At 45.7% G+C, this 27,660-nt stretch overlaps 1 protein-coding gene across 1 annotated transcript in view; it reads left to right on the forward strand.

Annotated features, from left to right (window-relative positions):
• adgrv1 (adhesion G protein-coupled receptor V1) overlaps nt 1–27,660 on the forward strand; it is a 981,490-nt gene that overhangs the window by 369,040 nt on the left and 584,790 nt on the right. Inside the window, exons 57-59 of the mRNA XM_072516264.1 lie at nt 987–1,169; nt 4,813–4,992; nt 15,271–15,432. Coding sequence (XP_072372365.1) covers nt 987–1,169; nt 4,813–4,992; nt 15,271–15,432 — 525 coding nt within the window. The remainder of the gene's footprint in view (nt 1–986; nt 1,170–4,812; nt 4,993–15,270; nt 15,433–27,660) is intronic.

The following is a 27,660-nucleotide window of genomic DNA, read 5'->3' on the forward strand; positions in this document are numbered from 1 at the left end:
AAGTGAAAGTTTAGTGATGTGTTACTCATTGATTTTGACAAGGTGTGGTGACTTTTGTGAGATATCGAGGTATTCTAGTTCAAGATTTTCTTAAGGTTAACATGGTTTGGTTGGCTGTTAGGTAAATGCAATATTAGCATTCATGTCGAGAGGGCTAGAATACAAGACTAGGGATATACTTCTGAGGCTGTATAAGGCTCTGGTCAGACCCCATTTGGAGTATTATGGGCAGTTTTAGGCCCCGTATCTAAGGAAGGGTGTGTTGGCCTTGGAAAGGGTCCAGAGGAGGTTCACAAGAATGATTCCTGGAATGAAGAGCTTGTCGTATGAGGGGCGGTTGTGGACTCTGTGTCTGTGGACTTTAGTAGGATGAGGGGGGGGATCTTATTGAAATCTACAGGATACTGAGAGGCCTAGATAGAATGGATGTGAAGAGGATGTTTCCACTAGTAGAAAAAACTAGAACTCCGAGGGCACAGCCTCAAACTGAAGGAACAATCCTTTAAAACTGAGATGAGGAATTTTTTCAGCCAGAGGGTGGTGAATCTGTAGAATTCTTTGCCACAGAAGGCTGTGGAGGCCAAATCACTGAGTGACTTTAAGACAGAGATAGCTAGGTTCTTGATTAATAAGGGGATCAAGGGTTATGGGGAGAAAGCAGGAGAATGGGCAAGAGAAACATATCAGCCATAATTGAATGGCGGAACAGACTCAGTGGGCCGAATGGCCTAATTCTGGCCTATGTCTTATGGTATCACTCATAAATGTGTAACAGTAAAATATGTCTCAAGAGGTTAGACATTCAAGTCAAGAACACCCTCACAATAGAAAAAAAATGATTTTTCATTTGAAATTTTACAATATATAATAAACATTCTTGCATAAGGTAGTCTGTTAATATGAAAGTGCTGGTTCCATCGTGTTTTAATCTATGATAATAAAAACAAATGTTACACAATTTGACTTAAATGAAAATGTATTATCAGGATGAAACTGGTGCAGTTATTGCTTATGAGGTAGCCCTCCCAAGAAACCACCTACAATTGCTGGTGATCCGCAGCGCTGGTAAATTTGGAGAAGTAAATGTATCTTGGGAAGCACGACCTGGGAGTGCCAATTTTTCAGATTTCACACCAGCCTATGGAAGTCTTAAATTCGCTAATGGAGATGTAAGTTTTTGTTTGACATGTTTTACACCGGAATTACAGCACAGAAACGGGCTATTTGGCCCAACCAGCCAATGTCCATGTTTATCCTTCACACAAGCAATAGTTCTAACTGCATGTCTATGCTCTGTTTCAATAACCCTTTATTCTTTTTTCCTTTAACCACCTATTTGACCTCCGGCTGCACGGTGACGCAGAGATTATCACTGCTGCCTATGGCACTGAGGACCCGGGTTCGATCCCGAGCCCAGGTCACTGTCTGTGTGGAGTTTGCACATTCTCCTCGTGCCTGCGTGGGTTTCACCCCCACAACCCAAAGATGTGCAGGTTAGGTGAATTGGCCACGCTAAATTGCCCTTAATTGGAAAAAAATAATTGGGTACTCTAAATTTATTTAAAAAAAAATCCAATTTGACCTATTCTTGAGAATTGACATGACGGTGAGATTCAACTTCAAGATTTGATTGAGACTGAAGCACAGCAGTGAGCTGGCTGCTTGTTATACCCCTGACTGGCTGCAAATTGGCATAAACAGGTGGCCAATCCACTACCAGCCTTTTTGCGTCTCCACTGAAATTGAATTTTTTCCACTTATTGTGCCATTTACTAGTCTACAGGCTTCATTCTACAATCTGTGTAAAAGAAAATATCCTGCCCTCTGAAATGAAATGGAAATCGTTTATTGTCACAAGTAGGCTTCAAATGAAGTTACTGTGAAAAGCCCCTAGTCGCCATATTCCGGCGCCTGTTCGGGGAGGCTGGTACGGGATTTGAACCCGCGCTACTGGCCTTGTTCTGCTTTACAAGCCAGCTGTTTAACACATTGTGCAATTAAATCCCTTACATTTGACCTTATGTTTGTACCTCTTCATTCTTCATAAATTGGCCACTGGGACATCTGCCAATTTTGAAATTGTTCCCTGTACACCAATGCTAATCCTTGAGTGAACACCCAATGTATCTTTCCTCCTATTAGAAAGCAATTCTTCACCATTAGTCTGTGCTTCCTGTTATTCATCCAATTTCCTATCTGTGCTGTTACTGTCCCCTTTATCCCACCTCAAATTTGCTGATATTCATCCAATTTCCTATCTGTGCTGTCACTGTCCCCTTTATCCCACCTCAAATTTGCTGATATTCACCCAATTTCCTATCTGTGCTGTCATTGTCCCCTTTATCCCACCTCAAATTTGCTGACAAGCATGGTAACTGGCAAGTAGCATTGACATAATTGCTATGCATTGACCATCTCTAACAGGAATGAATCAAACCATATTCCCGTGACATTCAAATAGAATAATAATATAATCGCTTATTGTCACAAGTGGGCTTCAGTGAAGTTACTCTGAAAAACCCCTAGTTGCCACATTTTGGCGCCTGTTCGGGGAGGCCGGTACAGGAATTGAACCCACGCTGCTGGCCTTGCTCTTCATTACAAGCCAGCTGTTTAGCCCATTGTGCTAAATATTCTATTACATTACCATTGCTGAATACCCCATTGTCAACATCCTGAAGATTACCATTGAGCAGAAACTGAACTGGACCAGCCATATAAATACTGTGGTTACAAGGGCAGGTCAGAGGCTGGGAATTCTGCAGAAAGTAACTCACCTCCTGACTCCACAAAGCCTGTCCACCATCCATAAGGCACAAGTCACGAGGATGGCGGAATACTCTCCACTTGCCTGGGTGAGTGCAGCTCCAACCACACTTAAAAAGCTTGACACCATCCAGGACAAAGCAACCCATTTGATTGGCACTCCCTTTACCACCGATGCACAGTGGCAGCTGTGTTTACTATTTACAAAATGCACTGCAACAACTCACTATGGCTCCTTTGATAGCACCTTCCAAATCTGTGGCCTCTGCCGCTAAGAAGGAGATGCATGGGAACACCACCATCACCTGCAATTTCACTTGTGAAGCATATGCTGTCCTAATTTAGAACACTATTCTTTCACTGTTGCTGGGTCAAAATCCAGCAACTCCCTCCTTTTTAGCACTGTGGGTGTACCTACACCACATGGACCACAGCAGTTCAAAAATGCAGCTCATCACCCCCTTCTCAAGGACAAGTGGGGGCGGACAATAAAAATGTTGGCTTAGCAAGCGATGCCCACATCCCGAGAAAGAATGAAACAAAATTGAATAATTATTTTGTCCTGGATTTAAAAGCTTTCCCACCACCATGGTTAAGCTGAATGGCCTGCTGTTCCTTGCATCCATATTTGCAATTCTCCTGTCCTCCGGCACCACCCTGAATGTAAACAGGATTGGAAAGTAATGGGCAGTGTCTCCAAACGTTTCACCCTTCGTTGTGTCTAATCAAGTCCTGGTGATTAAACAACTAAACTTTTCAAATGTTGTTTCTTCTTTAGCAATTTTAAGCCCATTCAGTGCCTCAACTATTTCCTCTTTCATTACAACTTTGACAGCATTGTCTTCCTTGGAAACATCAGATGCAAAATGTTCATTTAGTACCTCAGCCATGCCCTTTCTTTCTATTCAGAAATCCCCTTTTTGTTTCCTAATTGTCTGCACACCTTTTTTCAACCTTTCACTGTATATGTGCCTATGGAAGACTTTTAGATTTTAATTTGTTAGCGCCCAGTCTCTTCTCACCCTCTCTTTGCTTCAATTATTTATGTTTATAGTTCCTTGTTGGACCAGAAGTATACTGATTCACAAAACTCTCCCGAACACACTTTAGAATCTCTTTCTAATGCTATCCTAGTCTATATTAGGATAATTAAAGTTGGTACCCTATAGAGTACACCCAGTAGTACAATGGCTCCTTTTTTTATTTCTTATCTCTAACCAAATAGATTCTGATCTTGACCTCTTTAGGGCAACCTCTCTGTCCAGCAGTATAATATTCTGCTTAATCAATAGTGCTACCGCTCCTCTTTCTTTCCTTTTCCATCTCTCCTGAACACCTTGTAACCAAGAATAGTTTGCAACCAATCTTGACTTTCTTTGAACCAGGTCTCTGATACCAGCACATCATATCCCATTGGCTATGCACCTGCTGCTCCATGCATTCACATACATGTGTTGTAAACCTATTTTAGGCTTTATTATATTCCCTCTGAGTTTGACCCTCACCTAATAACTTGTTATTTCTTATCCAAGTGCTATCTGTCTCACCCAATTCTTTGTATACCTTTGGTGTTCCTCACTACCACGTGGCTCTCATTCCCGTCTGCCAAGCTAGTTTAAACCATCCACAACATGCTAGCAAGGACATTGATGCAGGTTCTGTTGAAGTGCAATCAACTGGCCTGTACTAGTCACATTGTCCCAGGAATCGTATAAATTAATCATTTTTAAAATACTTTCACTTATTATGAAGGAACTTGAACACAAAATAATTCACAGCTTGGAATATGTTTGTATTGTCATCGTACCATTGCACTGTTTGGTTTAAAGTTTCAGGACTATGGTATAGACTGCATAAATGTTGCACTTTTTAAAAAAACGTGTGATTTTTAAATAGCTGAAGCATCAACAAACTCAAATTTAGTCTTTGTGCAGTGGATGGAGCACTTCACAAAAATGATTCTACAGTCTTAAGCACTCTTAATTGCAAATTCTTGAAATATATACTCGCAGTATCCAATCTGTTTTCATTCTTCCATTTGTGTAGTCTTCTGCTCTTCTGGACATCATTATAGTGGATGATAATCTGACAGAATTTCTGGAGACATTCCGTGTTATCCTGACTGGAGTGACGGGAGGTGCCAAAATGGGAGATGATATTGTAGTTACTGTCAACATTCCCAACAATGACTCGCCTGTTGGAGTGTTTGGGTTTGAGGAACGATCTGTGAGTAATCATCTGCATTTTTCTGAATCTTTCTTGCTGCTGAAATTCATCAGGTACGTTTGTAAAAGAATCTGGCCGAGGATAGATACCTGCAATGTTTTTTATAAATGTTTTTTAGTGGGTTTTTGAACAAAGTATATTTACCGTTATGTACACAGAATGAGAAATATATATATATAGAAGAGAAGGGCACACCCAAACATACCAAAATAAAAGTAATAATAAAAAATAATTGTTAAGTGGGCTCTATGTACCACTTTTAGCTGCGACAGGCTGAGCCTTGTGCACGTGGAGGTGGTGTTGACGTTGTGCAGTGCTTCGCTCCAGAGTCCCCACCTTATTTCAATCCCCAGGTCCTCCTCCCATTTATTTCTTGTTGCGTCCAGTACGGTGTCGGCCCTTTCTACCAGTCGGTCTACATGTCGCTACAGTTTCCTTTATCTACTATGCTTGCGCCCAGTAACTTTTCCAGTAATGTCTGTCGTGGCGGATGTGGATACGTCTTTGTCTCCTTTCGTAGGAAGTTTTTGAGTTGTGGATACCTTAGCTCGTTCCCCCGGGCTAGCTGGAATTTCCCTGTCAGTTCGTCCAGTGTTGTGACCCTGCTGTCCGTGTCCCTCCGTCTTGCCCCCACTTTTTGAAGGTGGCGTCAGTCAGCGCTGGTGTGAACCTATGGTTGTTGCAGATGGGGGCTTTGTCCGACGTTTTGGTCATGCCAAATTGCTGCCGTAGCTGGTTCCAGGACTGGAGGGTGGCTATCACCACCGGCTGCTGGAGTGTTTTTTGGGTGGGGATGGGAGTGCTGCCATGGCGAGGGCCCGGAGGGAGGTCGCTTTGCAGGAGGCCTCTTCCACGCGAACCCACTTGGCTTCTGGCTTCTGGCTCCTTGATCCATCCCCTTATTCGCTCGGCCGTCGCCGCCTCGTGGTAGAATTGTAGGTTTGGGAGGGCTAGCCCCCCCTTGGATTTTGTTTTTTGTAGGACTTTCTTTGGGATCCGAGCACCCACGCCCCCATACGAACGCCATAATTAGTTTGTCTGGTGCTTTGAAAAAGGCCTTGGGGATGTAGATCAGAATGAATCTAAGTAGGAAGAGGTACCTGGGCAGTCCGTTCATTTTGATCGTCTGGACTCTCCCCGCGAAGGAGAGTGGGAGTGTGTTCCATCTTTGCAGGTCCTTTTTTACTTCCTCTGTCAGACTGGTGAGGTTCCATTTGTCGATCCCTTCCCAGTCATGGACTATTTGGATCCCCAGGTAGCGGAATTTGTGTTGGGCTTGTTTAAACGGCAATCCCGTTAGTGCTGCCCCCCTACTTGTGGGTGTACCGGGAAGATCTCGCTTTTGCTCATGTGAGTTTGTAGCCCGAGAAGGCATCAAACTCTTTCAGGAGTGTGATGATTCCGTCCATGCTGCTTTTTGGGTCCGAAATGCAGAGGAGCAGGTCATCTGCATAGTGTGAGACCGTGTGCTCTCTGCCGCCCATTCGGGTCTCCCTCCAGCTTTTTGCTGCAATGAGCGCGATTGCTAGTGGTTCGATCGCTAGAGTGAACAGCAGCAGGGACAGTGGATATCCTTGTCTGGTGCCCCTGTGCAGCTGGAAGTATCGGGAGTTGGTGTTGTTGGTCCGTACGCTCGCCATGGGAGCGATGTATAGGAGTTTTACCCAGGAGGTGAACCCTGTTCCAAGCCCGAACCGCTCCAGTACCTCTATGAGGTATTACCATTCGACTCTGTCGAAGGCCTTTTCTGCGTCTAGGGAGACGATCACCTCTGGTGTTCTCTTCCCAGAGGGGGCCATTATCACGTTCAGTCGGCGCCTGATGTTCGAGGTAAGCTGTCTACCTTTGACAAAGCCCGTATGGACCTCTCTGACCCCCTCTGGTACACAGTCTTCTAGCCTTTTGGCTAGGACTTTGGCCAATATTTTGGCATCTGCGTTCAGCAGTGAGATGGGTCTGTATGACCCACATTCCGTTGGGTCTTTGTCTTACTTAGGTATCAACGAGATTGAGGCCTGTGCTAGGGGGTGGCAATGTGCCCCTAGCTAGCGAGTCTGTGAACATCTCCCGCAGGTGCGGGGCCAGTGCTGTTGCAAATTTTTTGCAGAAGTCCGCCGGGAACCCGTCTGGTCCCGGCACCTGCCCCGCCTGCATGGGGCTAATGCTGTCCATGATCTCTCCCAGTGCTAGTGGTGCTTCCAGGCCCCGTTTTCTGCCCTCCTCGACGACTGGTATGTCCAGTCCATCAAGGAACCGTTTCATCCCTGACTCCCCCATTGGGGGCTCTGAGGTGTACAGCCCTTGCTAGAAGGCCTTGAAGGTTTTGTTGATCTTTCCTTGTTCTGTTTCTAATGTGCCTCTGGTATCCCTGATTTGTGCAATTTCTCTGGTGGCTGCCTGCTTTCTCAGCTGGTGTGCCAACGGCTTTGTCTCTGTGTCCGTACAGGGTCCCACATGCCTGGCGGAGTTGGTGCACTGCTTTCCTGGTGGAGAGCAGATCAAAGTTCCTTTGTTGCTCTTTCCTCTCCGCCAGGAGCTCTACGGTCGAGGCCTCGGATTATTTAAGGTCTACCTCCAGTATGGAGTCGACCAGCTGCTGCCTAGCTGCTTTTTCCTCCCTATTTCTTCGCGCTTTGAAAGCGATGATTTCCGCTCTTAGTACAGCCTTTAGCCTTTCCCAGAATGTGGAGGGTGAGACCTCCCCATTCTGGTTGTTCTCCGTGTACTCTGCTATGGCCCACGATATCTTTTCGTTGAAGGCCTTGTCAGCTAGTAGGGCAATGTCCAACCTCCATGTGGGGTGTTGGGCCCTGCCCATCTACAGCCTCACGTCCATGTAATGTGGAGCGTGGTCGGATATCACAATTGCGGAGTATTCCACTTTGTCTATCCCCGGAAGCACAGTTTACCCCACTATAAAGAAGTCAATTCTGGTGTATACGTTGTGTACTGGGGAGAAGAAGGAAAACGGGCTGGCCGGCCGGGGGTGGGGGCGAGGTGCCGCCGGATTGCTCTGCTCTCGAGCGCCCAGTTCTCCCTCTCTAATGAGCTTTGGAGTCCGGGCTTTTTTTTTGTCTTCCCCACTCTCTTGTTGCGGGGGGCCCAAACTGGTGAATTTGCACGCTTAGCTGCAAGTTCTCGGTGAGGAGTGGGACGTAACTTTGTTCCCACCCAGGAGCTCCTCCACCCGCCGATATCTGCAATGTTAACCAGAAATGTTGGGCGGGATTCTCCCATTCGGCGGCAGAGTGTCTACGCCGTCGGAAACGCCGTTGTGTTTCACGATGGCATGAACGGGCCGCTGGGAGTATCGATTCTGGCCCCTACAGGGGGCCAGCACAGCGCTGGAGCGGTTCACGCTGCTCCAGCCTCCCATCCCTCCCTTCTGCCGGGGAAAGCGCCATATTCAACAAATGCCGCACATTTGATGACACCTGTCTTCCCTTTACGAAACCCTGTCTGATCCTCCCCAATCACCTTCGGGTGACACTCCTCCAACCTGAGCACCAACACTTTCGCCAAAATCTTGGCATGCACATTCAACAGAGATATTGGCCTGTACACCCACACTCCATCTGGTCCTTGTCCTTTTTAAGCAATAATGAAATGGATGCCTGCCCCATTATCTCTGGCAGTGCTACGTTAGCCACCGCATCCTCAAACATCTCCATCAATAGCGGCACCAGCTTATCCTAAAATCTTTTATAAAGCCACTGGCAAACCATTGGCACCGATTCCTTATCTTCCCTAGCGCCACTCGCATTTCTTCCACCCCCACAGGCTCCTCCAACCCTGCCCTCTCCTCCTCTCCTTTGGGATACTCCAAGCACTCCAGAAACTCCCTCATATCTGACTCATCCTCCGGAAGCTCTGACTTATAAAAATTCTTAGAGAACTCCTTAAATGTCTTCTTCACCTGCTTTCGTGCCACCACCAGCTCCCCTGTCCCGTTCCAGAACTGAACAATCTCTCTCGCAGCTGTCTGCCCCTACTTGTATACCGTCCCCCTCGACTCCCAAACCACCTTTCCTATGGACAGAAGGTAAAACCTCGCCTGTAACTCCTTCCTCCTCACCAAATGATCCGGTGTCAGTTTCCCCGCATATCTTCCATCCACCTCCAAAATTTCCTCTACCAACAGCTGTCGCTCCTCTCTTGCCTCCCTGTCCGCCTGAGCCTTAAATGAGATGACCTCGCCCACCCGCTACTGCTTTCAGCTCTTCCCACACCACTGATGGCGAGACCTCCGTTTTCCAACTAAATCCTACGTAGTCCTCAATGACCTTTCCCTTTTTGGTACAAACATTTGGGTCCACCAACAACCCCATATCCAACCTCTATGCAGGCCTCTGTGCCAGCACCTTCACCAGGACCATATCCGCCCAATATGGAGTGTGGTCCGTGGTAACAATCGTCAAATATTCTGTCTTCCTTACCCCAGGCAACGCCCCTTCCCCATACCAAATAATCAATCCTAGAATACACATTGTGTACTGACAAAAAGAACGAATACTCCCTATCCCGTGGGTGCAAAAACCTCCACAGGTCCACGCCTGTGGAATTAACAAGCCTGCTGATGAGGTTCACAGGGAGATTAAGCAAGTCGTCCCTGTGGGTTTTGTAGGGGTTATAACAGTGTCTAGGCTCAATCATCTTCAACTGCTTCATTAATGTCCTTCCCTCCATCATAAAGGTCCGAAGGCAGGATGTTTGCTGATGTTCAGCACTGTTTGCGACTTCTCAGATACTGCAGAGATCTGCTCCCATAGACAGTAAAACCTGGACTGCATTCAGGCTTGAGATAACAAGTAGCAAGTAACATGCAATTTAATACTCTCCATATTAAGTGAGTGCAGGTCCAACATTAAGACATTCAACATCACCCAGGATTAAGCAGTCCGTTTGATTAACACTCCATCCAGCACCTTCAACATCCACTCCAACACACTGTGACAGCTGTGTGCACCACCTACAAAATGTATTGCAGCAACACACCAAAGTTCCTTTGACAGTATCCCCAAAACCTGCAAGTTCTACCACCTTGAAGGAATTGGGTGTAGCTATACTACCTGTACTGCAACGGTTCAAGAAGGCAGCTCACCACGAGCGTCGCAAGGGTAGCGATGCCCACATTCCATGAAAGAATAAAATAAACATTTTCAGGTGGTACATCTGTGTGGTGTGGCACCCACCAGCTAGTTGTTAAATATGAACGGTGGCAGGATGAGTTCCTTAATTGGCCACTTAACTGTCTCAATTGGCCTCAGGGGAGGAAGGCCATTCCCTGCCCCAAACTTAATTGGACAGAGTCATGAAGGTAGTGGGATCTCTGCTCTGCACCTTCCCACTTGATCACAAGACCCCCCCCCCCCCCCCCCCCCCGCTCCAAAGCTGCTTGCAGGGATTGGGAGCTGGCATTGAATTCCATCCATTGAATTCCCCATACTACTGCATAGATGTACGGTAGCATGTGAGGCAGACTCTGCTTGAAATTGCATTTCACCACTGGTGAATGGGTTTGAATCTTACCCAAAAAACAATCTCTTCCTTCTCAAAGCTATATGAGAATTGTTTGTAATTTATTTGATGTAAAAATTCAAATTTGTTTCAGAGTGAAGATTAATCTATAATAAATAGCTGCCTCCAAATGTTGCTGTTGGCAGCAAATCAATAATCTTTCTTCACATATAGATGTCGACATACAATACCTTTTGGAGGAAGTCTCTGGCAGGCAAGCAGCTGAGTGAGAACCAATGGCATTCTAGGCGACTGATTTCAGGAAAAGGAGACTTGTGATGATTGCTGTTAGTACAGAAAATAAGGGAACAAAAATGTACAGCTATGACTGTGAATATTTTTCAGGGAAAAGAACATGTTTGCAATGGGAATAAGGCTTTAGATTGTATCTGACCATATCTCTTGTGCTAGTGTTTGATGACAACTGTATGCTTAAAGCATAATTGTTTCATTTCTAAACTATTTTCTTCATGTATATTTAGAAAATATAAAATTTACCTGATGCAATATTTAATTTTTATTTAAAATGTTTTGGCATTAGTATAAAACCCTCTTTCTCTGGCTGCTTCCTCCTTCATTCCTTATCCATAATCCTTGGGATCAACTTCACAAGATAGATAAAACAACACCTTATATTAAAGATCCATCCAACTGATCCATATTAGAAAATATAGTTTCCCATCACTGTAATAGCTGTTTTAAGACATTTCATGGATTTGGGGCTCTAACACCATATTGAAATTGAATTCCACATTCCAAACACTATTTATAGTGAAAGAAAATATTCTTTTTATTCTGACCCCCCTGCCGGGACAATTACCTGCCCTTGATCTTTTCATTGAGAACTGTCGACGGGACATTTGCCGTCTTAATTTTTCTGCCCCCCCTCACCCATTCCAACTTCTCTCTTTCCGAACTTTCTGCTCTTCACTCTGTCAGGTCTAACCCCGACTTTGTCATCAAACCTGCCGACAAAGGGGATGCTGTTGTCGTTTGGCGCACTGACCTCTACTTCGCAGAGGCTGAGTGCCAAATCTCAAATACTTCTTCCTACCTCCCCCTGAACCATGACCAGACCATTGAACATCAAGCCATTATCTCCAACACCGTTAGTGACCTCATTTCCTCCAGATGCCTTCACTCCACAGCTTCCAACCTCATAGTCTCCCAACCCCGGACAGCCCGCTTTTATCTACTTCCCAAAATCCACAAAAAGTACTGTCCCGGCAGGCCCATTGTATCAGCATGTTCCTGCCCCACCAAACCTATTTCCTCTTATCTTGACTCCATCTTCACTCCTCTGGTCCATTCCCTCCCCACCTACATCCGGGATTCCTCTGATGCACTGAGTCATATTGACAGCTCCCAGTCCGCGGGCCCTAACCGCATTCTATTCATCATGGATGTGCAATCTCTATACACCTCCATCCCACACCAAGATGGCCTGGGAGCTCTTCACTTCTTTCTCGAAAAGAGGCCCCGACAATTCCCATCCACCACCACTCTCCTCCGCCTGGCTGAACTCGTTCTATCTCACAACTTCTCTTTTAACTCGTCCCATTTTCTCCAAATCAAAGGTGTAGCAATGGGTGCCTGCATGGGCCCTAGCTACGCTTGTCTTTTTATGGGGTATGTGGAACATTCCTTGTTCCAGGCCTACCTGGGTCCCTTCCCACAACTCCTTTACCATTACATTGATGACTATTTTGGTGCCGCTTCATGCTCTCCTCCGGACCTGGAAAAATTCATCAACTTCGCTTCCAGTTTCCACCCCTCCATCACTTTCACCTGGTCCATCTCAGACACTTCCCTTCCCTTCCTTGATCTTTCTGTCTCCATTTCCGGCAATAGACTATCTACTAATATCCACTACAAGCCCACTGACTCACACAGCTATCTCGACTACAGCTCTTTGCACCCTACACGCTGTAAGAACTCCATTCCTTTCTCTCAACTCCTTCACCTCTGTCGCATTTGTTCCGATGATGCCACTTTCCAAAATGGTGCTTCGAAAATGTGTTCCTTCTTCCTCAACCATGATTTCCCACCTACAGTTGTTGACAAGGCCCTCAACAGTGTGCGGTCTATCTCCACGCCACTATCCTCGCCCCCTCCCCTCCCTCCCAGAGCAAGGATAGAGTCCCCCTCGTCCTCACAATTCATCCCACCAGCCTCCGTATGCAACGCATAATCCTCCGCCATTTTCGCCAACTTCAGCGTGATGCCACCACCAAACACATCTTCCCATCACTCCCCCTTTCAGCATTCCGCAGAGACTGTTCCCTCCGAGATAATCTAGTCCACTCGTCCACCATATCCAAAACCTCTCCTATCACCCATGGCACCTTCCCATGCAATCGCAGAAGGTGTAACACCTGCCCCTTTACCTCTTCCATGCTTAACATCCCAGGCCCAAAACACTCAATCCAGGTTAAGCAGCGTTTCACTTGCACCTCTTCCAATCTGGTCTATTGCATTCGCCGGTCCCAATGTGGTCTCCTCTATATCGGAGAGACCAAACGCAGACTGGGTGATCGCTTTGCTGAGCACCTTCGGTCTGTGTGCATTCAGGACCCGGACCTTCCCGTTGCCTGCCATTTTAACAAAAGACCCTGCTCCCATACCCACCTGTCTGTCCTTGGCCTGCTGCAATGTTCCAGTAAAGCTCAACGCAAACTGGAGGAATAACATATCATCCGGTTAGGCACGCTACAGCCTTCCGGTCTCAACATCGAATTCAACAACGTCAGATGATTAGCTCGACCCCACCTCGACCCATTTGTTTTCATCCCATTTCATTTCATTGTCTCTTACCATTTCTTTCTTTCTTGTCTTTCTTAATATATATTTAGCCCCCCCCCCACAATCTTATCCACCTTTCCTTACCCCTTCTCCCCTTTGCTTCCCCGTTCCCCTCCCCCCACATCTCCATCTGTCACAGTTTACCCTTTGGTGTTAATTTCTCTGCTGTTTGGCCTTTCACACCTTTTGTTCTCTCTGGGGACTGCCTATCGCACTCTTTCCCTTGGTTCCTGTGGCTATTAACACCCCGTTTCCCTGGGTTTCTGTGGCTATGAAACATCTTTCATTCTCACTCCACAGTATAAATATTCCCCACTTTCTCTGTTAGCTTTGGCAAAGAGTCATTGGACTCGATAAGTTAACTCTTTTCTCTCCCTACAGATGCTGCCAGACCTGCTGAGATTTTCCAGCATTTTCTCTTTCGTTCTTTTTATTCTTTTGGCTTCTCCCATATTACTTGGGGTAGCCACAATGCTGGTTAATCATCCTTCTCTGACTGTCACCCATTCTTTGCTGAGTTAAAGTCTCTCTTCACTGCATCTTTCTATATTCCTCTTCTTCTTTGTGGCAAGCCAATCGCCATCACTCCCCTCATCACATTTCCTTACTCTCACTACAATCACCCCCCCAAATGACATTCTGGTCCTTGATTTTGTACTCTTAGTTCCGTCCTTCCAAGGCTAAATAACTCTCATCTGTATTGCGTTGTTTAAAATCCATCCAACTCATCCATATTAGAAAATATAGTTTCCTATCACAGTAATTTGGGCAGCACGGTAGCCTTGTGGATAGCACAATTGCTTCACAGCTCCAGGGTCCCAGGTTCGATTCTGGCTTGGGTCACTGTCTGTGTGGAGTCTGCACATCCTCCCCGTGTGTGCGTGGGTTTCCTCCGGGTGCTCCGGTTTCCTCCCACAGTCCAAAGATGTGCGGGTTAGGTGGATTGGCCATGATAAATTGCCCTTAGTGTCCAAAATTGCCCTTAGTGTTGGGTGGGGTTACTGGGTTATGGGGATAGGGTGGCGGTGTTGACCTTGGGTAGGGTGCTCGGTGAGCCGGTGCAGACTCGATGGGCTGAATGGCCTCCTTCTGCACTGTCATATGTTCTATGATAATCTATGATAATAGCTGTTTCTTAAGACATTCAGTCTTGTTTCATGATTCAGTCCTTTGACCCGAATCATCAATTTTGTGCTTATCATCGACACATCGAATCATAGAATTATAGAATTTGCAGTGCAGAAGGAGTCCATTTGGCCCATCAAGTCTGCACCGTCCATTGGAAAGAGCACCCTACCTATGCCCATGCCTCCACCCTATCCCCGTAACCCAGTAACCCCACCTAACCTTTTGGACACTAAGGGGAATTTAACATGGCCAATCCACCTAACCTGCACATCTTTGGACTGTGGGAGGAAACCTGAGCACCCGGAGGAAACTAATGCAGACACGGGGAGAAAATGCAAACTCCACACAGTCACCCGAAGCCGGAATTGAACCTGGGTCCCTGTGGCTGTGAGACAGCAGTGCTATCCACTGTGCCACCGTGCCGCCCACATATTTCCAGAGTTTGCCCTGAATGTCTCCATGTGTCTGATGACCAGAATTGAATATAGCACCCAAGGTGTGGTCTGACTGGAGCTTTGAATGATTCCTCTGACATTATGCTACATAGTTTAACATGCAGTTTGCTTTGCTGATTGTTGTTTTGCCATGTGCAGACATGGAACGCACCGAGTCTGCTAATACTGTAAATCTCTCATCATCACTCTTCTTTATTTTAGCAGCCTTTGTGGACTACATATAGTAGTCATGGAATGTATAGTTTTAATTTACATGAATCAAAATAATTGAAAATTGTGCACTTCAATATTGATTGAGATGTTATGTAGACAGAATAGAGAGGCAGAACAGGCATTTGTGGTTATTGTACAATGAAGCTCAGTTGTGTTCTTTCAGGTGGTTGGTCGAGAGCCACAGACTACTGATGATCCAGCTGGTCTGGTGTCCTTTACAGTCAGTCGTGATGATGGTCATGGTTCAGTCCAGCTTATTTGGCAGGTGGATGACTCTGCAATCGATGACATTGAACCCCTTTCTGGGACATTATCCTTCAATCAGGTACAAAACATATACACAATAATAGTAACAGACCAACAGAATCTGCCTTAGAACTTGAAGAAAATGGAGCATTCCCATGTGATAAACTCCACTGACCCACTTGGCACATCACTCTTTATTTGTATTTGTTTATTTTCACGTGTACCGAGGTACAGTGAAAAGTATTTTTCTTCGTGCAGCTCAAACAGATCATTTAGTGCATGAAAAGGAAATACGTAATATGGCAACACTAGGTACACAATGTAAATACATAGACCACGATATTGTGTGAAGCATATGTAGTATTAATCAGATCAGTCCACAAGAGGGTCATTTAGGAGTCTGGTAGCAGCAGAAAAGAAACTGTTTTTGAATCTGTTTGTGCGTGCTCTCAGACTTTTGTATCTCCTGCCCGATGGAAGAAGTTGGAAGAATGAGTAAGCCGGTTGGGAGAGGTCTTAATTATGCTGCCTGCTTTCCCAAGGCAGTGGGTAATGTAGATAGAATCAATGGATGGGAGGCGGGTTTGTGCAATGGACTGGACGGTGTTCACGACTCTCTGAAGTTTCTTGCGGTCTTGGGCTGAGCTGTTCCCATACCAAGCAGTGATGCAGCCCGATAGGATGCTTTCTATGGTGCACCTGTAAAAGTTGTTAAGATGTGGACATGCCAAATTTCCTTAGATTCCTGAGGAAGTATAGACACTGTTGTGCTTTCTTGGTCGTAGCATCGACGTGGGTGGTCATGGACAGATTTTTGGTGATGTGCACACCTAGGAATTTGAAGCTGTCAACCATCTTCACCATTTAATTTTAACTGAATATTCATCCTATTTAATCCAACTGTATGCAAGAAAGAGAATTACAATGCATTTTGCATTAATAGCCTGTGAAATTGTTGGACGTTAATTGGAGGAATGGGAGATGACCATGGATCATCAGCCCACAGTGGTGTTGTTATGAATCCTGGAGGACAACAACTTGTCTTCCTGGCTGCACATTAAGGTAGGTTAAAAAGAAGAAAAAATGATTTCTATTGGTGACTAGAACGCGAGATCACAGATATAGGTTGAGAGGTGGTAGATTTAGAACTGAGATGAGAGGTGGTGAATTTGTGGAACTCACTACCCCATAGTGTAGTGGAATCTGAATCATTTAATTGTTTCAAGAAGGAGATAGATATATTTCTGATTTATAAAAACTGGCAAAGGGATATGGGGAACAGGTAGGGAGGTGGATTTGAGACCAGGAAGAGATCAGTCATGTTCTGATTGAATGGAGGAGCAGGCTTGAAGGGCCGAATTGCCTACTTCTGCTCCAAATTCCTATGTTCCTATGACCTCCAGCAATCTCCTGTTTGGATTACAAAAGAAATTGGAAAATCTGCCTGGTGCATGCCCATGATTTTGGAGGAGGGTCATTAAACCAAAGTACTTAATTACTGTATGCACTATGCCAAACATTTGAGGTGATTTCCAGGAATGTCTGAATACAATTTAAGCCAATATGGTAACAAATATATTTCAGGGGAGTGCGGGACATAGTCAGAAATTTGAACTGTTTAATTCTGGCTTGCACTCAAGAAACATGCACAAAGTGGTCCAAGCGTATCTTCTCTTTTTTTTTCTGCCTAATCTCTCGCATTCCTTCATAATTTAAACATCTCTATGTAGCCCCAATTTGTCAATTTTTTTCTGTGTTTGTATTCTTTCATAACAGGCAGCACACACAGGCAACTTCATGGTGATTCTGTGCTGTACCGTCTTTATTGCCTCAAATTCTTTCTATAGCATGGACTCCACTGATGCACTATTCCATCTGAGTTCTTGCTAAGGTTTTACTTAAGCTCGCTTTATATCTTAACTTTCATATTCTGCACTGCTTACCACAAACCTCGGATTTGTCCATTAATGATGTTGCTTTTAATGTTTCATGAATCTAAACTCTCAGATCCATTTGCTCTTCCACATCACCCATCCAAAAGCAGACTTACACTTTTGGCAGCCCCGCGCTCTCCCTCTTTGCCCCCTGGTGACATGTCAGCCTGTCCCCAATGACATCGTCTCCACGCCAATGACAAAGCCCTCGCCATGGCATCAATGTCCTCCTGACCCTGTCCATCCTCCACTCCGACAATCATAGAATTTACAGTGCAGAAGGAGGCCATTCAGCCCATCGATCTGCACCGGCTCTTGGAAAGAGCACCCTACCCAAGGTCAACACCTCCACCCTATCCCCATAACCCAGTAACCCCACCAAACACTAAGGGCAATTTTGGACACTAAGGGCAATTTATCATGGCCAATCCACCTAACCTGCACATCTTTGGACTGTGGGAGGAAACCGGAGCACCCGGAGGAAACCCACGCACACACAGGGAGGATGTGCAGACTCCGCACAGACAGTGACCCAAGCCGGAATCGAACCTGGGACCCTGGAGCTGTGAAGCAATTGTGCTATCCACAATGCTACCGTGCTGCCCACAATGCAAGGCACAGAAACCCCAAACAACTGATTAATTGCTGTAGTACTCTTTAACTATGACAACAACAAACCTACTGTAATTCATAAATTGAAATCCAAGCCTACCTGTTGTCAGCATAGCGGTAGAGATGATAAATATTGCAACCTGTGTTCCTTGAGGCAAGCAAACATGAACTGGCTGATGAGCAATGGGATGGCGAAATCAGCCGATGGTATGAATGCAGTACAGCACAGGCCAGTGCAGGAAAGAATGAGTTAGGAAAAGTTCTGTGTTGGAGCTAATACTCCAATGAAGTGTAGTGCCCAGCCCTAATATCAGTGGCTTTGCTAGCAACTGTCTGGCAGGATTCCATTCTTTCTTCAGAAGAGAGGAGACTTTCTGAAGGCCAGTATTGAATGATGGGGGATCCATCCATCAAAAAAGCAGTAAATTGTCATGTGAGAGTACCTTTAAGAAATGGGTGTTTATTAGTGATGTCAGAGTGTGGGTGGAGCTGGGCTGTCTGTCAGCTTTTTACTTTTGTTTTAGGCAGTTTGCTGCAGGGTGTGTTTTAGTTTCATTTTCAGTGTTGGAGCTGAAGCCAGACAGAGCAGGTATACTGTCGATTTCTCTGTCATGAAAAGACTATCTCTTGATCATTTGGTGAATTTAGAATTATAAATGTTCTCAGTAGTGAATGTAAACCTGATGTGCTTCTTCTAAAATGTGTTTCTTCTGTCTTCTGGATGTTGTTTGGGACGTTATTAAGGATTACTTAGTGTTGTATTCTTTGGGGGTTGTATTTGAATTGGATGGTTGCTAAGATGTTCACTGCATGTTTTAAAAAGATTAACTTGAGTTCATAGAATAAACATTGTTTTGCTTTTAAAAAATACTTTTCCATTTCTGCCGTACCACACCTGTCGAGTGGGCTGTGTGCTCCCCATACCACAATCTATTAAAAGTTGTGGGTCAGGTGCACTCCATAATACACTTTGGGGTTCTCTAAACCCTGGCCCATAACAAAATTCAACATGCAAAACAAGTGAAGATGTTGCTACCTGCAACTGACTCTGTAAAGGTGTGCCAAGTACAGGTTTCAGGAGACAGCTCTGAAAAAACAAGCAAACTACATGTGTGCAGAACTCCAATAGAGCTGCAGAAGAACTGGCCTCCATAATAAGCACAGAAAAACATGACAAATTCTGTAAGGTTTCACACCGCATGATAAAAATACACCCCCACTGTGACATCATGCAAAGAGACTGTGCACATTCAAACCCAAATTTTTCCCTAAATTCTAATCTTGCAAAACAAACCTTCCAGTTAATAAAAATTATCATCTTTATGGTCACAAGTAGGCTTACATTAACACTAATGAAGTTGCTGTGAAAAGCCCCAAGTCGTCACATTCTGGCGTCTGTTCAGGTACGCTGAGGGAGAATTCAGAATGTCCAAATTACCTAACAGCACGTCTTTCGGGACAGTTGAAACATCCAAAGGGACTGAGCCGCCTATTATTGACTCTCAAGCCAGGTCCTCGCGAGTTGAACATCATTTGGTGAGTACTGAAGGAATGGAGCACCCAGCAGAAACAAAACTATGGGAATCTCCATCCAACTGCAAATTGAGGAATGCCAAATGGAATTGCATGTTGACTCCCAAGAGGTTGGATTGCTTGTTGGGGAAGTTGCAGGGACGGAAACAATACTGGAATTTCCTGTTGATTGCCTGGTAGTAGAATCTGGCTTTGACTATCAAATGACAGAATTCTCGGACAAGCCCCAATAGGTGAAAATTCCCCTTGTTTTTCAAACAGTGTATTCTTTGGGTGAAAGCCAGCAGATGAAATCCCCCATTGAACTCTGAGGGATAGAGAGCCAATTTTAAAATTGAGGCCTCAGCAATCCCACTGTTATGGGCCAGGGTTTAGAGAACACCAAAGTATATCATGGAGTTTACCTGACCCACAACGTTTAATAGATTTTGGTTATGGGGGGGGCACAAGAGCCCACTTTCCAGGTGTGATGCAACAGAGATCTACTGTATCTTTAAAACAAAACAATGTTTATTCCATGAATCCAGTTAACATTTTATAAACCCACAGTAAACATCTTACCAACTACCAACACTGATAACCCCCAAAAAAGATACAGTACTCTATAGATAATCCTTAGTAACTTTCCGAACAACATCCATAAGCCAATACACTTTTTAACCAAGGCAGGAGGTTTGAATTTTCTGCAGAGAACTGTTATCACTTTTAAATTATCAAGTGATCTAAACACCTTGTTTAACATACAGAGAGACACCAGTATACATCTGCTTGGTTTGAATGCAGCTCTCCAACTGAAAGCAAAACTAAAACACAGAACTGAAAAGAGCTTCCAGCTCAAAACGAAAGTAAAAAGCAGAATCACATTCCAGCTCCACCCATACAATTACATGACTGCAGCCATTTGATAAAACACACTTTTCTTAAAGGGACTCTCGCATGACACCTCCCATCAAGAAAAAAAAACCCATCAACTTCAAGATGGTTTCATTTTTCACCTTTTCACTTTCCTTTTAAACAAGTGACAGTAAATATACTTTTTTTTTTTGTTTAACAAAACAAAACATGCAAACATTTATAATAACATAGTCCATTTTAGTTCTTCTTCCTCCAACTGGAATCCCTCTCGATTGACAGTCTCTTTGGACAAGAAAGTCTCTGCACGATCCACCCATTTCTCCACGCCTCGCCATTTCTCTTGAAGTCAGATACTTTAGTTCAATCTGATCACAGAGCCCCTTGCAATTCTCCAACACAGGAGCATTGGTTATCACAGCCTTTGTAGTCACTCAATGCCTGTTGACACTCCGCTGTCCACTGAAATTTTCGACGTTTCTTCAGCAAGTCTGTCAGTGGAGCGACCACACTGCTAAAGTTCGGCACAAATTTCCAGTAAAATTCACTCATGCCAAGAAATCGCATTACTTCCCTTCATGTTGAGGGTATTGGGAACTCCTCAATAACTTTTGTTTTCACATCCCGTGGGACCATTTGACCCTGTCCGATTGTGTGGCCAAGGAAAGTGACTTGGGCTTTTCGAAATTCACTTTTGGCTAGATTTACCACCATACCTGCCTCCTGAAATCGATTGAATAACTCCATGAGATGCTTTAAATGTTCTTTCCATGTCTGACTGAAAATTACCAGATCGTCGATGTATACCGCAAAATTGTGTAATCCTGAAACAATTTTGTTAGTTAACTGTTGAAATGTGGCTGGGGCGTTTTTCATGCCAAATGGCATAACTTTGAATTGGTATATACCATCTGGAGGCACAAAAGCTGAAATCTCCTTCACCCTTTCGGATAAAGGTACCTGCCAGTAACCTTTAAGTAAATCCAGTTTGGAAATAAAAGCTGATTGTCCCACGTTCTCAATGCAATCCTCCAAATGTGGAATAGGATAAGAGTCCATTCTTGTAACTGCATTAACCTTTCTATAGTCCACCCAACTGTTGGGTACCATCTGGTTTCGGTACCATCACTATGGGTGAGCTCCATTGACTGCAACCCACTTCAATTATGCCATTTTTAAGCATACCGGGAGAATCCAGCTAAGAAGGTTGTGCAGTGCTGGTCCAAGGAAACAGAAGAGCTCTTACGTGACTGCTTAGAGACAGTGGACTGGTCCATATTTAAGAACTCAGCGACCAACTTAAATGAGTATGCCACCACCGGCACAGACTTCATCAGCAAATGTGTGGACGACTGCGTGCCAAAGAAAGCAGTACGTACGTTCCGCAACTGGAAACTATGGCTCAATCATGAGATTGACTCCCTGCTGAAGGACAGATCTGAGGCGTTCAAGTCAGACGACCCTGACCTATACAAGAAATCCAGCTACGACCTCCGCAAAGCCATCCGAGATGCCAAGAGAGAATATCAAACCAAGCTAGAGTCACAGACAGACTCTCGGCGATTGTGGCAAGGACTAAACAACATAACGGGCTACAAAGCGAAGCCGAGATGTATCTCCGGCAGCAGCGCACCCCTCCCCGATGTACACAATGCATTCTCTGCTTGGTTCGAGCAGGTAACCAACAATCCGCTGTCGAGTGCCCCATCAGCCCATAATTCATCCATACCCACCATCACAGCTTCTGAAGTCAGATCGGCCTTCCTGAAAGTGAACCCTCGGAAGGCGACAGGCCCGGATGGGATCCCTGGTCGTGTACTCCAAGCCTGCGTGGACCATCTGGCAGAGGTATTCGCGGACATCTTTAACCTGTCCCTACTCCACTCCGAGGTCCCCACCTGCTTCAAGATGACCACCATTATACAGGTGCCAAAGAATTACCAGGCAACGTGCCTCAATGACTACCGTCTGGTGGCCCTGACTTCAGTCGTAATGAAGTGCTTCAAGAGGTTGATCATGAAGCGCATCACCTCCATACTCCCAGCACACCTTGATCCACTGCAATTTGCATACCGTCGCAACCGGTCCACAGCAGACACCATTTCCCTGGCCCTAAACTCATCCCGAGAGCATCTCGACAAAAAGGATTCCGACATCAGACTCCTATTTATTGACTACAGCTCCGCCTTCAATACCATAATCCCAGCCAAGCTCATAACAAAGCTCCAAAACCTAGGACTTGGCTCCCCACTCTGCAACTGGATCCTCGATTTTCTGAACAACAGACCACAATCAGTAAGAATGAACAACAACACCTCCTCCACAATAGTCCTCAATACCGGGGCCCCGCAAGGCTGCGTACTTAGCCTCCTACTGTACTCCCTGTACACACACGACTGTGTGGCAAAATTTGGTTCAAACTCCATCTATAAGTTTGCTGTCGATATGTCCATAGTGTGCCGGATCTCGAATAACGAAGAGTCAGAATACAGGAGGGAGATAGAGAACCTAGTGGACAACAATCTCTTGCTCAATGCCAGCAAAACTAAAGAGCTGGTCATTGACTTCAGGAAGCAAAGTACTGTACACACCCCTGTCAACATCAACGGGGCTGAGGTGGAGATGGTTCGCAGTTTCAAATTCCTAGGGGTGCACATCTCCAAAAATCTGTCCTGGTCCACCCACGTCGACGCTACCACCAAGAAAGCACAACAGCGCCTATACTTCCTCAGGAAACTAAGGAAATTCAACATGTCCACATTAACCCTTACCAACTTTTACAGATGCACCATAGAAAGCATCCTATCTGGCTGCATCACAGCCTGGTATGGCAACTGCTTGGCCCAGGACCGCAAGAAACTTCAGAGAGTTGTGAACACCACCCAGTCCATCACACAAACCTGCCTCTCATCCATTTACTCCATTTACACCTCCCGCTGCCTGGGGAAAGCGGGCAGCATAATCAAAGACCCCTCCCACCCGGCCTACTCACTCTTCCAACTTCTTCCATTGGGCAGGAGATACAAAAGTCTGAGAACACGCACGAACAGACTCAGAAACAGCTTCTTCCCCGCTGTTACCAGACTCCTAAGTGACCCTCTTATGGACTGACCTCATTAACACTACACCCTGTATGCTTCATCCAATGCATGTGCTTATGTAGTTACATTGTATACCTTGTGTTGCCCTATTATGTATTTTCTTTTCTTCCCTTTTCTTCCCATTTACTTAATGATCTGTTGGAGCTGCTCGCAGAAAAATACTTTTCACTGTACCTCGGTACACATGACAATAAACAAATCCAATCCAATACTTTCAATTTCCTTGTTAACCTATGCCAATTTTAAAGGGTTAAGTCTATATGGATGTTGTTTAATTGGAACAGCATTTCCCACATCTACATCATGTACAGCCATTTTAGTACTTCCCAACTTATCTCCACAAACTTGCGCATGTGATATCAATAACTCTTTCAGGTCAGTTCATTTTTCCTCTGGAAGGTAACTCAACAATTTATCCCAATTTTTAAGAACATCTTCATTTTCCAATTTAATTTGAGGGATGTCAAATCAAAGTCATCTGGAGTCGATTCTTCACTTTGAGTTAGAATCAATAAAAACTCCTCCTTTTGCTCTCCTGCCCTTTCAAAATATCTTTTAAGCATATTCACCTGACACACTCGGTGAGTTTTCCTTCTATCTGGCATTCTTACCACATAATTCATCTCACTAAATTTCCTTTCAATCTAATTTAGGTCCACAAAACCTTGCTTTTAAAGGTTCACCTACCACTGGTAACAATACTAAAACTTTATCTCCACTGGCAAAACTACGAACCAATGATTTTTTTGTCCACTACCCGTTTCATCACATGCTGTGCAACCTTTAAATTCCCCTGCTCTAGCCAATTCCCCTGCTTTATTTAGCTATTCCCTAAAATTTGAAATATAATCCAATAATGTAAGTTCCAACTGCTCACTCACCAATGATGCCACCTTTTTAATGCTCCCTGCGATTCTGGATGGTACGCAGTTGATTTAAATTGTTTTATTCCTAAGCTATCCATAACTTCTTTGAATAACCTTGAGGTAAAATTTGATCCTTAATCCGATTGTATTTCTGTGGGTAGTTCATTTCAAGTAAAGAATTTAAGTACCTTCTCCACAAACTTTCTAACTGTAATATTGCGTACTGGAATCGCCTCTGGAAACCTAGTAGACACATCCATTATAGTCAAACAAAATTCATTCCCACTTTTTGTTTTAGGAAGCGGTCCTACGCAATCAATTAAGACCCTTGTAAATGGTTCCTCAAATGCTGGAATGGGTATGAAGGGTGCTGGTTTTATCACTGCTTCAGGTTTCCCTATCACTTGACATGTGTGACATGATCGACACAATTTAACTACATTTTTAAGTAGTCCAGGCCAATAAAAATGTTTTTGTATTTTAGTTTGAGTTTTCCTTACTCCCAAATGACCTCCCATTGGTACCTCATGTGCTGCTTGCAACACCTCCTTTCTGTACCCCACCGGTAATACCACTTGATGAACTTCTGCCTACTTTTCAACCGCCTGCATATGTAAAGGTCTCCATTTTCTCATCAAGACATCACTTTTACGGTAATAACATTCTGGTATACACTCCGATTCCTCCTCCATGTTTGCTTTCTGATACATCCGTTTTATTTCTATATCTTTATTTTTACCTGTATTTAAGTTGGGAGGTTCCTAAACCCTAGACACTACACTTTGTAGTGTCCCCCACCCTTCCACCTCCTCTCACCTAAGGGGTAGAGTGAATAACAGGTAAACTCTTTCTTTCTTTTTCTGGTTTTATCTAGAGGGGATGGCAGGGAAGGCAGTGCAATGTTCCTCCTGCAGAATGTTTGAGGTGAGGGATGCCGTCAGTGTCCCTGCTGATTTCACCTGTGGGAAGTGCACCCATCTCCAGCTCCTCAGAAACCACGTTAGGGAACTGGAGCTGGATGAACTCCGCATCATTTGGGAGGCAGAGGTGGTCATAGATAGTAGCTTCAGGGATGTAGTTACTCCGAAGAATCAAGATAGATGGGTGACGGTGAGAGGGGCTGGGAGGAAGCAGTCAGTGCAGGGATCCTCTGCGGTTGTTCCCCTCAGTAACAGGTCTTCCGCTTTGGATACTGTTGAGGGGGACGACCTACCAGGGGTAAGCCATGGTGAACGGATCTCCAGCACTGAGTCCGTCCCTGTGGCTCAGAAGGGAAGGAGGGAGAACAGGAGAGCAATAGTTATTGGGGACTTGATAGTTAGAGGGACAGATAGACGGTTCTGTGGCAATGAAAGAGACTCATGGATGGTATGTTGCCTCCCGGGTGCCAGGGTCCATGACATCTCGGTCCGTGTTTTCAGAATCTTTAAGGGGGACGGGGAACAGTCACAAGTCGTGGTACACATCGGTACCAACGACATAGGTAAGAGAAGGGGCGGGGATTTAAAACAGGAATTTAGGGAGTGATGAACGATCAATCACGACTGAAGTGAGATTGTAGTCCAATTGAAGGCTTTAATGAACAAGTAGTTACCCCAGCAGCTCCGGTACAGAATGACTGCTGTGGGTGAAACACAGACTCTTATGCTCCGCCTGCTGGGCGGAACCAGCAGGCAGGTTCCACCACTCATACTACATTATAAGGTACATCCCACCGCGGAACCAGCAGGCAGGTTCCACCACTCATACTACAGTATAAGGTACATCCTACCTAGGTACCGCGATACCCCTAATATAGCCTACCACATTCACCACCTGTTTAAAAAAGAGTCTAGCTGGGATGGTGGCCTTGCTTTTACAGTGGTAGAGGTTATAGCGGTACCGTTCGGTGCTTTTACATGCATTACACATATTTACAAACAATTATTTACAAGTTCATTTTACAATGAAACTATCAGCCAGTCGGGGGGCCCTGGTCGTCCTCTGCGATCGTCGCAGTCCCGGCGGTGATGCTGGCGTCGGCTTGGGCATCCGTGGCTCTGGGAGTGTGTCGTCTTCAGCTTCATCGCATCCGAATGGGGCCAGTGGGAGGCCGGATCCTCCTGGGAAGGGGGCTGCGGTGGTGTGCGCCGGTGAAAAAATGGTTGGGGGTGGTGGGTGAGGGTGGGGACCCAGCGGGGGCCAGATCCCGGAGGTAGACCCTGTCTTGTCGGCCGTCGGGGTGCGCCACATAGGCGTACTGGGGGTTAGCATGGAGGCGATGTACCCTCTCGTCCAGTGGGTGCGACTTGTGGGCCCATACGTGTTTGTGGAGTAGGACGGGTCCGGGGGCTGCCAGCCATGTTGGGAGCGAGGTCCCCGAGGAGGACCTCCTAGGGAAGGCAAGGAGACGTTCATGAGGTGTTTCGTTGGTAGTAGTGCACAGTAGTGACCAGATGGAGTGAAGTGCATCGTGGAGGACACTGGGAGATTCTTGGACCGAAGGGCCAGTAGGACGGCCTTCCAGACCATCCCGTTCTCCCTCTCTACCTCCTCGTTTCCCCGGGGGTTGTAACTGGTCGTCCTGCTGGAGGCAATGCCCTTGCTGAGCAGGAATTGACGCAGCTCGTCACTCAAAGGAGGACCCCCAATCGCTATGGATTTAGGCGGGGAAACCGAACAGGGTAAAGATGCTGTGGAGGGCTTTAATGACGGTGGCAGCCGTCATGTCGGGACAGGGGATGGTGAAAGGGAACCGGGAGTACTCATCAATCACGTTTAAGAAATATGTGTTGCGCTCGCTGGAGGGAAGGGGCCCTTTGAAATCCACGCTGAGGCGTTCAAAGGGGCGGGAAGCCTTCTCCAGGTACGCTTTCTCTAGCCTGTAGAAGTGCGGCTTGCACTCCACGCAGATTTGGCGGTTTCTGGTTACGGCCCTGACCTCCTCGATGGAGTAGGGCAGATTGCGGGTTTTAACAAAGTGGAAGAACCGGGTGACTCCCGGGTGGCAGAGGTTGTCATGGAGGGTCCGGAGTCGGTCTACTTGTACACTGGCACTAGTGCCACAGGACAGGGCATCAGGAGGCTCGTTTAGCTTCCCGGGACGATACAAGATCTCGTAAATATAGGTGGAGAGCTCGATCCTCCACCGTAAGATCTTATCATTCATAATTTTGCCCCGCTGTGCAGTGTCAAACATGAAGGCTACCGATCATTGGTCAGTGAGGCGAGTGAATCTCCTGCCGGCCAGGTAATGCCTCCAATGCCGCACAGCTTCGACGATGGCTTGGGCCTCCTTCTCGACGGAGGAATGGCGGATTTCTGAGGCGTGGAGGGTGCGTGAAAAGAAGGCCACGGGTCTGCCTGCCTGATTGAGGGTGGCAGGCAGAGCTATGTCTGATGCATCGCTCTCGATCTGGAAGGGGAGGGA

Source organism: Scyliorhinus torazame, chromosome 9, assembly GCF_047496885.1.
Source record: "Scyliorhinus torazame isolate Kashiwa2021f chromosome 9, sScyTor2.1, whole genome shotgun sequence".
Classification (NCBI taxonomy): Eukaryota; Metazoa; Chordata; class Chondrichthyes; order Carcharhiniformes; family Scyliorhinidae; genus Scyliorhinus; species Scyliorhinus torazame.